Source organism: Monodelphis domestica, chromosome 5 (genome assembly GCF_027887165.1).
Source record: "Monodelphis domestica isolate mMonDom1 chromosome 5, mMonDom1.pri, whole genome shotgun sequence".
Taxonomy (NCBI): Eukaryota; Metazoa; Chordata; class Mammalia; order Didelphimorphia; family Didelphidae; genus Monodelphis; species Monodelphis domestica.
This window is the reverse complement of record NC_077231.1, coordinates 235,560,411-235,574,227: the sequence shown is the minus strand read 5'-3', so window position 1 is coordinate 235,574,227 and position 13,817 is coordinate 235,560,411. Positions and strand designations below refer to the sequence as shown.

Below are 13,817 nucleotides of genomic sequence, written 5' to 3'. Positions count from 1 at the left end.
ATAGGAAAGGGATAAATCTGAGTCATTGATAGTTGCCAAATTTAGGATTAATTCAGAGCCTTCTATAGCAGTGAGTTTTGCAGCAGCATTTGCCTAGTGCTTTCCTCTAGAGACAGGGTCACTTCCACCTGTATAGGCAGAGCAATGTACACCAGCCAAGGTTTCAGGTAGTTGGAGAGCAGAAAAAACCTCATTGATGATTTTAGCATTTGAGATACTTTTGCTGATGTTAAAAATCCCCTTTGAAGCCAAAGCATACCAGCAGCTTGACATATTCTGAAGGCATATCTTGAGTCAGTGTAGATTGTTGCTTTTTTGTCTCTTGTGATTACGCAGGCATGTTTGTGTAACAGAAAAGGTTTGATATGTTCACTAAGCACTTATGAAGTACACATGCATGTAGGGCAATGTTCCAGATGCTGAGACAAGTAAAGCATTGTCCTCACTCACAGGGATTTTATGCTTTCTAATTTTATGAGAACCAAATCATACAACTGAAGGAGAGGTCTAGAGAATACAGGTTCCTGCATTGGGAGAAAAGGGAGGGAGGGAGGGGAGAAAAGGAAAGAGTTATTTAGTACCTGTGTGCTTTACAAATCTTACATTTGGTCTTTGTGACCCCCATGGGAGGTAGGTGCTATTATTATCTCCATTTCACATTTAAGAAAGCTGAGGCAGGGGGCAGCAAGGTGGCTCAGTAAATTGAGAGCCAGGTCTAGAGATGAGAGGTCCTGGGTTCAAAAATGGCCTCAGACACTTCCTAGCTGTGTGACCCTGGGCAAGTCATATAACCCTCATTACCTAGCCCTTGCCTAGCCCTTGTCCCTGTAAAAATTGAAATTAATATAAAATAATTTCAAATATTTTATTTTATAAGATTTATTAATAATCACTAGAAGTAACAAAATAAAACCATGTGCCCATGGCTAATCTACCTGTTCAAACAGCCCTCTCCACTGATGTCCCATCCCAGGAAGGAAAAAGGGCTAGCAATGGAAGACCACCCAATTTATCTCCTATCTACATCAGCACGTAATGACAGGAAGTCAGTGGGCTCCTGGGAATTGTAGTTCAAAGGTACAAAATTTCCAATTACACAGCCCTCTTATACCTTGGAGCCAATACTTAGCTTTGATTCCAAGGTGGAAGGCAAGGGTTTGGAAAAAAAAAGAAAGAAAGAAAATGCTGAGGCAGATAAATATTTAAAGTAGGCAAACATTTTCTTTAAAAGAACTACATCCCCTTCCTCATTAAAAGAACTCCCATAATTTTAGTTTTTAATTAATCAAACAATTGGTAGTAGGATAATTTATAAGAAACCCAGTAGTAACAAAATCCTTAAATGATTCATAAAAAGATCTTGCTAAAATAAAAATAGTGATTTTTGAGAACAAATAGATGAATCAGTTTTGAGATCATAAGTAATTTAAATATTCAAACAAAAAATCTAAATTTTTAGAGGGGAAAAATTGACCTGAACCTAAATTTTGCCAAAGAGGTTTTGATGTATAAAATGGTTTATCAAAGTTATGGGTGTGTTCTTTTCAGAAGTTTTGAAAAAATATTTGAGAACAACATTTTATCATGCTGTAAAAATGAATTTATGACCAGTTCACTAAATTATGTTTGTAGTACACTGGAAAATATAATTTATTAGTCATATGTTTATGTCTATTTTATAGTATGACACTATATAAATTATATCTAAATTTCTTTGCTAGTTATGAACATGAATGTGCTTGCTAAAAGTAAAAGTTGGCTCAGGTGGGTTAAAAACTTAAATCCCATTGACTTGTGGTATCAGAGGTGGAATGATAAGATCTTACTTAAATGAAAAGTTCTGTTTGATATGTTCTTTATTTATAGAATGGAATAGAGGGGTCATCGTCATTTATGGACTTGTACATACAACATATTCGAGTGGGATACTGAAAGGGGGGAATGATTGTTATTTCTGTGGTATAAGAAAATTCTTCTTGTTGGCCAGACCTCAAAAGTCACTCTGGCTTTAGAGTAAATACTATAGCTGAGTAGAATCAGCTTCTTCCTGGCTGAGGTTTGCTACTCATTGTTTTCCATTTTTCTTTTGTAGAAATAAGCTTTTGTAGAGAAAATATAGCTTTTATATTTCTAATTAGGTGATATAACATAAAATATAAATCAGTAAGAAAAGTTAACTTAAAGTGCAATGCTATAATTTATGTTAACTTTCTAGAAAAATATTCATTTTCAGTGTCCATTCCTTTTTAAGATAGTTTTGAATCAAGCTTTTTACGTTTTCATGGTTATAAGATTCATGTTCTTTCCCTCCTCTCCCCCCATTCCCCCCACCCCCGTAGCTGATGTGCTATTCCATTGGCTTTTACATGTGTCATTCATTGATCAAGACCTATTTCCATATTATTAATATTTGCACTAGGGTGATCATTAAGAGTCTACATCCCCAGTCATATCCCCATTGAACCACATGATTAATCAAATGTTTTTCTTCTGTGTTTCTACTCCCACAGTTCTTCCTCTGAATGTGGATAGAGTTCTTTTTCATAAATCCCTCAGGATTATCCTGGATTATTGCATTGCTGCTAGTAGAGAAGTCCATTACATTCTATTGTACCACAGTGTATTAGTCTCTGCATATAATGTTCTCCTGGTTCTGCTCCTTTCACTCTGCATCAATTTCTAGAGGTCCTTCCAGTTCACATGGAATTCCTCCAGTTCATTGTTTCTTTGAGCACAATAGTATTCCATCACCATCAGATACCACAATTTGTTCAGCCATTCCCAATTGATCCCCAATTGAAGGGCATCCCCTTATTTTCCAGTTTTTTTTACCACCACAAAGAGCACAGCTATGAATATTCTTGTACAAGTCTTTTTTCCTTATTATAAAGATAAATAATGTAAAGTTTTTAGTCCTTAATGATTTTCATCAGGTGGTCAGTGTTTGTGATCATAAGTACCATTAAGAGGGCACATTAAGATTTTCTCATCTTTGAAAAGATTGTAATAATTGAAAAGTTATGTAAGTTTTTTAGGGTGATCTCCAGTAAGGATTATCATAAGGCTATTTGGGCTCCAGTTTGGTTTTACCAGTAGCTGAAAAGGCTGTCTTAGTTCTCTATTAAGTAGGCCTGCATGGTTTTCCTGGGGACCAATAAGCCTATGAAGAAAAGAATCATTGTATGAATACTTGTTTCTGGAATCTGAGCCTGACTCCAGCTCTCTTAGCAGAAAGATGCTTTTCCTGTTGTTTGACATAGTTTTCAGCCCAGCCTTGTTGCTAACTTCCTTCTTTTCTGGCACAGCTTTCCCAGCTCAGTTGTACGGTGCATGGGCCACTGAACTGCTCTTGAGGTGTGTGTATTGGTGGGGGAGGTTTGAGCACAGAGCTTGTGGAAACTTCTTAAGATGGGTTTGGGTTGTGAAGTTGGACAACTTTTGTAACAGAATTAAATTGAACTGAATGTGAAATAAATACCTAATTAAATATTTATGGAATTTAGTGGAAAATAAAAATATCATTGACAAAATATCATTGACTGATGACATGGAGGACCATATGTATATTGAAAGTTATGCCTTCTGCTTGCTAATTAGACTCATAAGTTTTTAGGGCCCTAATGAACCTAAGGGATCATCCTATGATTTATCATTTTACAAGTGAAGAAACTGAGGGCCAGAAATGTTAGTATTGGGGCTGTTTTTTTTTTTAACCCTTACCTTCCATCTTAGAATCAATACTGTATATTGATTCTAAAGCAGAAGAGTGGTAAGGGCTAAGCAGTGGGAGTTAAGTGACTTGCCTAGGGTCACACAGCTGGGAAGTATCTAAGTCCAGATTTGAACCCAGGACCTCCCATCTCTGGACCTGACTCTCAATCCACTGAGCCACCTAGCTGCCCCCTGGTCTGGATTTTATTAAAAGCCATTTTCTTCTTTCTGTTTATTTAACAGGAATTACCAGATTTGATCTTCTTGGAGACTTTGGAAGATTTAACTGGCTAGGGAATTTCTACATTGTACTCTCCTACAATTTGCTGTTTGCTATTGTAACAACTTTATGTCTAGTCAGAAAGTTCACCTCTGCTGTTCGAGAAGAACTTTTCAAGGCCTTAGGTAATTTGGGGTTTGAAGGGGAGAGATGTGTATGTGTTTATCATGCTAATTCATACTTTTGACCTTTAATGTTAAGTCTAATGTAATTCTCAGATTACATTGTATATGACTTTTTGAGGTATCCAGTCAGCTCCCCAAATAACTTCTGTTTCTTGTAGACTATGAGTACCATCATAAATGATATTTTAAATAACAAAATAAATCTAATTTTTTGGTTGTAGGTTTTTATGAAGCTTAGATTTGACTCAAAGTTGGAAATTTTATATTTTAAAAGTTAAGAAAAGGCTTGATTTCTGCCATGTGTATAGATGCTCTGACTCTTGACACAGAACCATAATATTCCCCAGCACTTTGTACGTTGCTTTATTGGTTCCTTTGGCAGTTACTTCCCTTGGCACCCGTGCTTCTTGTCCTCTTCTGGGCTGGTCCACCCTGCCAGAGCTTGTGCTCTGTTGGCACAGTCCAGAGCCACCCCCATAGCCCGGGGACAAGGGGACTATCGGGTAGACTTCCAGCGGTGGATGCAGAATCAGAATTCTTTGATAAAGCAGGATATCATTTTAGAGTAAAAATATAAGCGTTCTAATATCAATTAAGGCCGAAGGTTATCTTAGATTCTGAGTAATTCCGTAGTATTTGACTTAAGATCACCATTCAAATTGTCAAGGGCCTGGAGTCAGAAAGACATGAATTCGAATGTGGACTCCGATACTTTGTAGCTGTGTGAGTGAACAAGTGACTTAATTTCTGTTCGTCTCAGCTTCTCCATCTGCCAAATGGAGACGACAATACACTTCCCTCTGTGCTCGCGTTGGCAGCACATATACTAACATCTCCCGGGGTGGCTGTCGAGAGAATCAAATAAGATAATAATCATAAAACACAGAACATAGTTGGCATAGTCAGTTCTGTATAAATAGTAGCTAATACTATTATCATCAGTTTTTAAAATCTGTTACAGAAGAAGGAATAAATCTATTTGTCGTAGCCATTTCCCTATCGACTTCTGTTCTTGTGTTTCATTTTAGTATTCTCAGAAGAACCAAACAAATGCAGGACATCATCTGCCCAAAGAGCTATAATGCAGTACTAGTGACTCGCCCTCATGCAGCACTTCATTCCCTGCTAGCCGGGGGACCTTAATGAAGTCCCTCTGGGGGCTGCCTCAGCCTGCTGCCCCCTCTGGGGACATAGGTAGGAAGCAGAAGCTTCCAGGCCCGTCCGTGGCATAGACGAGGGAGCGAGTGCCTTGCGCCTGGTGGGGGTGTTCGGGGCCATCCCAAGCCCAGCCCTCGCGCCTCTCCCCTCCTCCTCTGTGCTGTTTCTTTGACTCAGAAATATTGAACAAGGAAGATCATTTCCCCCAGCACCTAGGAAGGGTTTATTGACTGATGGCATTAAACCATGACTAAGAGATGCCGTCACCCCAGTCCATTTTAAGCCGGCACCTCACCCCTGCCTCTGCATTGCCCCAGCCAGTGACGCCTGGCGCTGCTCTCCAGCAGACACCACTCACGTAGAGAAATGAACCACTTATGTGTATAGTTTGTGTCATCACTAAGTATTTTGTCACCCCCTTTTCTGATCTCCACCCCCTTCCCCAAACAGGTGCAGCCATCTCGAGAGGGAGAATTATTGCCCCGAGAATGGCTTCCCTACCTTGGGAATGAAGGGTTTTAGACAGATCATTTTGTAGAGAAAGGATTAACCTAAGGAAACCTCATAAAAGTGGCAAAATATTACTTAACGAAGATCAAAGGTAACTTGTGCTTGTGTCAACCTTTTGGATAAAGGAGGCAGCAGAATCTGCAAGAGATGTGGGCAAGCCGGGGCTCACGGTTGTTGTTGTTGTTTTTATCAGACATTTAAAATTATACCTTTCCGGTCCCCGTGCATGCTACTTTTAAGTGCCAGATTCTGAACATGGGTGCACCAGGTGCTGACTCATGAATTATAAAGTTTGTCTCATTTTCCTCTAAGTTTTGTCTTAACAGACCACTTTTTTTGTTGGATATCATATTGGTGCTATCTGAATCTTTGTAGACAAGTACACAACACATTCTTATAAAAACAGATCCCATCAGATGTAGCGAGGTTTAGAAGTGGGATCTATTTCAAAGGCACATAAAACTCTTTACAGGTCCAAAACCTTAATGCTCTACTGTTTTGCACAATAATCAAGGGTTTTTAAAATTTTTATTTTTTATCTGTGAAATAGTTTTTCAATTAAAAAATGCTATTGCAATATTTTAACCCACAGGGGAAAAAAGATAGTATTTTAAATTCATGTATGATCCCTATAGGTTTCTTTTGTTAATAAAAAAATTAGCAAGCCAAAAAATTATTAAACATCTTTTAGATGTCTCCAAATGGAACTTAATGTCCTAAAGACATCTTAAGCTCCCGATACCCCTCTTCTAGGAATGTGTTGCCTTTTGGTAGCTCTATTCTTTCCTCACACTCGGATCAGATGAGATAATCTATGTAAAATGCTTAGCATAGTGCCCCGCACACAGTAGGTGTTGTATCGAAGTTAGCTATTAATGATCACACATAGCCCCCAACATCCTGAAGCTACTATCCTTTTTGTGTATCCAGCTAGCATTGGCCTCCATCAGACAGAGAACCATTTGAGGGCACCAAAGTATATTCTGTTATCCTCCTGGAAAAGGTTTTTACTTCTCAGGGTTGTTGTTCTGTAGGGAGGGTCCCGAGCCCTCAGTTTGAAGGGGCGCATTCACTTATAGCTGTGTCGGTGAGCTTGTGGCGTGCGTACTGGAGGGGGCTGTTCCCTTCCCCTCTCCATGTGTGCCTGAGGACATTTCTCACATGGCCTCTGCCCAGTAACCCAATGGGGGTGCTTCCACCCTCCCCCGTCTGGGGTAAGGTGGGGGTTAACATGCTGTGTGAGGGTAGCAGTTGGGGTGCTCTGTCTCTAAAAGGTTCACCATCAGTGACTTCGGGGATGTTTTGTTTTGTTTTTCAATTCCACAAATTTTGAGAAAAGATTGGGAGAACTGTTTTCTTCCTACATTTGTAAAACACCTGTTAGACTGTTTAGAACTTCATTTAGCATAGCATTCTCTTCTGTTTTCACCTCCTTGACCTCCCAGTGAAAGCAGGAGAATATATTCTCTTCTGTTTCTTTTCCTGAGCATTTGAAAAAGAAATATACCTGCCAAAGGAGTTATATTGATTAGGAAGCACCTAGATGGATTGGTGATGGGAAAAAACCCACATAGGGACCTTTCCAGGGCCAGTGAAGCACAAACCCCTCGAGACTCTCGGAAACCAAGTTTATTTTACTTATTGAGATTAAGGAAATGGTAGGTAAGGTCCTATCTCTGCTCAGCCCTGTCTCTTCCCACTTTCTATGTTCCTCTCATGAAGGAGCTCTTCTGATCTTCTTTAAACCTTTCTTAGTCACTTCCTGCTCTTTCTAAGCCCAGCTAAACTAAACATCCCAGATTGTCTCTAAAAGGCTGAGGAGACAGGACTCACAGGTGGACTGAGTCCTTCCCCAAGTCTGGGATTGGCTTCTTAGGTAAAACCCAAAAGTCCCATATGTAAAACCCTTTGGTTTACATTGGCCAAACTGCCACAGCCAAATTGTCCCCAGCACTGCAGGGAAACCTCCTAGGTATCTTCCAAGCACAAACCCTCCTAGTTTCTCCACAAAAGTAGTCAGGTTATAGGAATTTGATGGAGCAGGTGCTATTCCTTCCAGAAAGAACAGTTCAGGAGGGAGCTTTTTTCAGTTAACTCCCCAGACGCCTCTCTGCAGAGCTTCCCTTTCTAGAATATTTTCCCAGGGTTTATGGCTAAATTCTCTTTTCTCTCTTTTAGAGACAACCTTTGCATTTTTCTCTATCCCTTATTCCTCTATCCTCACACATTGAAGTATGAGAAGAATAGCAAATTTGTGTTCAGTTTTCTGTGAAATGTGGAAGTGAGAAATTGGGAATGGTTTGCAGTGGAGCTGGAATAGCTGGGACTGCTGACCAGTCATTCAAATGATATTTGTGATAACAGAAACTGTTAGATCACAAAAACCAGAAGCAACTTGTTTTCAATATTTTTTTTTCCTTTTTACCATCTCTAATGTCTGTCCAGGTCTTCACAAACTTCAGCTCTCAAACAATGCAAGAGACTCAGAAACATCCAAACCTTCTGCAAATGGGCATCAGAAATCACTGTGAGAGAGACAATCAATAATCTTTTGCAGTTAGAAGAACTGAAAATTCCGACCTCATGACATTCCTGTCATTGTCATCAAAATATTTTTTGTACTAATTTTTGGTTTATATTTTGAGCTCCAGCCTGTAAATGTCATTTTCCACACTGTACTTGTGAGAATCTGGTTACTTCAGATTCTACTTTTTCTAGTCTGACTTTTTGACCTGTACCTACATGTTCTACAGATTCCTTGAAGACTGGAACCCGAGAAGAACATGGAATTACTTTTCTGCAGACAGAGTATGGTACATCAATAGATGTAACATCCATACTTTGGAAAGTTCTGTCCTTGCTTACTATGAAAATATATTTAAAAAACAGGTTTTGAGATATTTAACATATTCATTTAAAGTCCATCACAAACTGGACCAAAAGTTATATAAATATTAGTAGAAGGTGTTCTTGATTGTAAATGAAGATCTCACCCCAAATGCAGTTTTTAAATGCTTGTGAATGTCAGTTATTATAATGTAGGCTGCATTAGAATTAGCGATTAGCATTCCAGAATTATATTTGGAAATGACTTTTTAAAAGTTTTTTTGTAGGTTTAATTTTGAATAATAGAAGCTTTTGCTTCTGGTAATTGTTACAGACAAGGTGGATCAGCCGATGAGCCCAAGGGACAAATCTTCTTAAATCTGAGCCTAGTGTGCTTCTTAGAGAGCCACAGAAATGTCTTCTGTTTTGCATTATAATAAGCTATGGCAAGATGTATTGTGTGGTCACATTAGATCTATAAAATTGTGTCTGTTCTATTTAGCATTTACCCCCATAACAGTTGTCAGTGTGAGAATCCCACTTATAATTTAGATTTACCTCATAGGCTTCCAAGTATCAGTGGCTTTCCTGGCCTTTGGGTAAGTTAATATCATTTCTCTGCTCTGATATGGCCCGACAACTGATCAAAATATAAATATTGGTCATCTAAAGCCATGTCTGCCACTGAGTTATTTAGTCCTTTATTACTATTTTGTATACTAAAACTTAAATATCAGGCTTATAAAATTTTAAATCTATTACCCAAAGTCTATGCAGGGACAGGCTTGTTGTAAGAAAAGATTGGCAGTGCAGTGTGATGTAAGTAATAATTTTTAAAATGATCTATTTCTATCAGATGATTTTGCTGACCAATGCCACCAATTGAAAAATAGAAAATATTATTCCATATGACCATACATGGGCAAATTGCCCAGAATTCTGCATGTAAAATGTATAATATGGACACATTTGCACAAAATTCATATATATGCAATTTATATATACACACATGCACTATGTGTATGGGAATAGATTGTCTGTGTTCAGACAAAGTTACTAAAATGTTTGTTTTTCACATTGCTGAATTTAAGGGAGTGTGTGAATGTGTGAGCACGTGAGTGCGCATGTGTGTGTGTGTGTATGTGTGTGTGTGTGTGTGTGTGTTTATATTCATAAAACTGGAATGTGTATATTTGGCATCTGAAACTTTGCTTTCACTTAGAACCCAATGATGAGGAAATGACTTTTAACTCTTGAAGATTCATATATTCCATGCAGTCTGCTATGGCTCTGTTTTCCCTTTCCTTCAGATAGACCAGAAGGATGTCAAATCTACAATACAGGTTAAAAAATAACCACCATCAAACACTCAGTGTTTTTAAGCACTCCAAGAATCCAAGACTCGTGAATTTCCTGAAGCAGTCTCATTTGAATGGAAAGAGCTCCTCAAATATTAAGTATTAGATAATTAATAAAGATCAGCTGCCTCGTTTCTGCTTTTTATTTCACAATTAATCATAATTTAGGCATCAGTTATGTGCAAACATACAAGGGTTGGACTACAGTCCCTGCCTGAAAGACTTATGAACAGGATTTAACCGATAAGATCGGATGAAGGCTATAAGAGAGAAATAGAGTCAGGAGCCTAGACGATTATATTTTGTATGGTCATTAGACGTGGCAGTGGATAGCATTTTTGACCTGCATCGTACACTTCAAGGAAGAATTCTGGGGCATGGACTTGGTGTCAGAAAAGTGATGACTAAATTATCTTTTTATAAATTATTTCTATTTGTCATGCTTTTGTAATATGTAGACTTTTATTTCCAAAATTGATGTAGACAAGTAGCGAGTGATACAGTGTGCTAAGATAAAATCTTCTTCCTTATTTTTTAATGTTTCTCAAGCAGTGATGGTGATTGTGATGAGCACAAATTATTAAATGACTCATAACTTACTACATAATCACAATAGATTTAGATTTTAAGAGTAACCACTATATTTTTGATTATTTGTTTTTTCAAATTGCTTCTGAGACTTACTACTGAAGTTCAACCTTTTTTTTTTTCTGCACTGAAGGTCCACAACAGGAGTGGCCAACAGCATTCAGTTCTGTTACCACCAACAGTCACCATCTCAGTCTTCCTTTTGTTGTCTGCTAGCAAGAGAGAAGAGGTACTGCTACAAAAAAGAGGCCCAAATGTTACTACTTACATCAGCATTTCTTTTCCATTTACATAGGCAGTGATACAAGATTATATTAAATCCAGTGTTTGCTTTTTGATGTTTCCCACTTCCCCATAGCTGTTTAATGGAGTGTCAGGAGCACCAGTCACAAAGGTTTCTTGGATTAGTAAACTTAAGTGAAAGAAAGATACCTTATGTAGCACTAAGAGGAGCCAGTGTGATTTGGTAGACCATTATTAATTGATTCTTCGCTATTTTTAATAAATTGCTCAAGACATTTGAACAGATTTCTGCTGCTTTGTCATATTAGCCAAATTCAACATCCACTTAGCAGCTTAATGTACATTCTTGAAACAAACTTTTCTGCATACTAAACTCTTCAGAGATCAGTGGGAAAGCAATTTGTGTGTATTTCATTGAAACATCCTTTGAACTGCCATATTTAGTCATTACTGCTGGGTATAGGTGGCGTGTTCTAAATTGTTTTGACTCCCAATTTACATTCAAGGTGCTTGTATAGCTCATCTTGGCAACATCATCTGCCTCATTTGTTGTGAGTGAGACATAGATATCCTTTTTTTTTTTTGTCACTCCAGTGTCGGTGTACCATAAATATGACCAAAAATGTGTGTTTAAAATTATATTTAAGCCAGTATGTGGCCTTTTGTTTTTTTGTTGTTAGCACAGTGTTTTATGTATAATGGCAGGACTCTTGGAATATGATCTTTTTTTGTTTTGTTTTGTTTTGTTTGAAAAATGTAAGTACATCTACAGTATTGACTTTTTAAACTTTTAAACTAAAATTACACTGTTTTGATGTTACTGTACAAATTTTCGAACGCCCTGGCAAATGATTCTTGTTTATAGATTGTACTGTGATGTTTATCTTTTGGTCGTTTGTTCCTCTGAGATACTTTTGAGTGTGACTGTTTTAAAATGTCTTAGCAATTAAAGAGTTTTACAAAAAGTCATTTCTTCTTTTGGTTTGGAAATGTTGAAAAAAATTTTTTTTTAATTTAGATATAACCACAGCAAAAGTTTAAATGCCCTACAGTTTATTTTGATTTGTATTATGTAATGGTGAATCATCTCTATTAGCTTGGAAGGCGAATCTACTGACCCCTGTTTGAAGGGAAGGGGAATAAATAAATATTTCTACTATCACCATTAATTAAAGCTACCTATCAATATTAGACAATTAGACTATAGGTCTTTATAACAAAACTAACTTAAACAGAGTTTAAAGACGCTAAAAGGCCCAGCAAACTGTAGCTCAGCTTAATGAAATCTCTTTGAGGAGTAAAAAGAATTAACTTTTCATCACCCTCATGGACAAAACAAAGAACCCAAATTAGTAGTCTGACAATAATCTCTTTTTGGAAATCAAGTAAAATTATTATTAATTTTAAAAACTTGTTGCTAAAAATTAAATTTGTGAGCCTGTAAACCTCAGCATTAAAAATCTCCATTAACAAGGACATTAGAATAGATTCATGATCCATTCATTTTAGGAGTCTCTGTCTGACAACTCTGAATTTGAGAAAAAGAGATGATTGTCCTCCATTACTTCACAATCAGAAAGTTAGAGAAGTACCCAGTCTCAGCTTCTCCGTAGTCTTATATGGATTATATTCTATTAATTTTTCTAAGCTTTTCTTGAATTCATTCATATTTCTAACCTGTACTAGCTTAGACTAGTAAGTTCTATGAGTTTATTATACATTATATAAAGCAATATGTCCTAAATTCAATCTCTCATTCTTGAAAGGATGCCCCATAGTTCGATATATTGAGAAGAGTCTCTCCAAGTTCCTCTTTGTGCTTCTATTTTGAGTCTTTCGATTCATTATTATTATTTCCTCTTGTGGATGCAGTGTTCAGAACTTGGTGCATGCATGGGGCTCTCCAGTCAGAGCTATGGACCTTGCAGATTCAGAAGGTATCAGGTCAATCAATGTGAATCTATAAAGAATCTGATTATGAACTATAAATGTATACAAATGTGAAGGAAATAATCTATGTATGGATGGCATGAGCAAAGTCTTATCAGTTCAATATGTCCATCAGTGATTTTCAAATTGTTCCTGTTAGTCATATCTTTTCCCTTTCATGACTTTGCTAATTCATAGTTTTAATTTGTAGTTATAAAGCATTACAAAAATAACCACAGGATAACAACTGGCCACTATGGATATTTGAAGGCCTATAAAACAATCTTTTTTATATTAATAATGCTTTCTTTGTGTATATGAGTATAGTAGGAGCAAGGCAGGGAATAATTGAATCAAGTTCCTTAAAGACCAGTTGGTCACTATTTACCCAATATTTATATATATAAAATGTAAACATTTCTGTTTTTACTTAAAGGTTTTATTCTATGTTGTGCATCTTTGATAGATGCAACTGTAAAAAAAAGGAATTCTCTATTCCTTTTTTTAATTTAACAGGGGACCTGGAGGTCCTCTTACCATAGAGATGCATAGGGATTAACCAGCCCATAATGACAGGAAGGAGAAACCATAGAGACAGGAAGTGAGGTAGGAAAAGGTTATAAAAAAGGCCAACATGAGTTGGTCAGGCTGTCAGTTGCTGACAGTTTAGAGGTGTCAGTTGCTGACAGGGATGGAAGTTGCAGGGAAGTTGGCTGCTGGGTGTGAATTGGTTGTTGGGGGTTGGTTTCTGGTGGTGTGGGTTGGTAATTATTTGGGACATATATTTACATATATATACACACATACACACACATTCTGCCTGGTGAGTTGAGCTGAAGGGTGATCAGCTAGACTTTCTCTAAGCAGTTATAGGTAGATATTGACTGGTTTAGGTAGTTATTATGGGTAGTTATAGGATAACTAATATTGGCAGGAAATTTTCTTTCTCTACCTCTTTCCTATATTTCTCTCCTTTACTATATTCATTTTACTATCTCTATTTTAATTAAACTAAATTGTTAAAAAGCTGCAAGAATTTTTCATTTCTCTGATTTAAAGGGATAATATTAATTTATAACTCTACTATAT

General features: G+C 37.2%; 1 protein-coding gene across 3 annotated transcripts in view; it reads left to right on the top strand.

Annotated features, from left to right (window-relative positions):
* LMBR1 (limb development membrane protein 1) overlaps positions 1-11,768 on the top strand; it is a 208,867-nt gene extending 197,099 nt beyond the window's left edge. For all 3 annotated transcript variants that reach the window (XM_001364700.4, XM_056799967.1, XM_056799968.1), the window contains 2 exons: positions 3,955-4,116; positions 8,230-11,768. In XM_001364700.4, the coding sequence (XP_001364737.1) occupies positions 3,955-4,116; positions 8,230-8,315 (248 nt within the window). In that variant the 3' untranslated portion in view covers positions 8,316-11,768. The remainder of the gene's footprint in view (positions 1-3,954; positions 4,117-8,229) is intronic.
* The last annotated feature ends 2,049 nt before the right edge of the window (positions 11,769-13,817 follow it).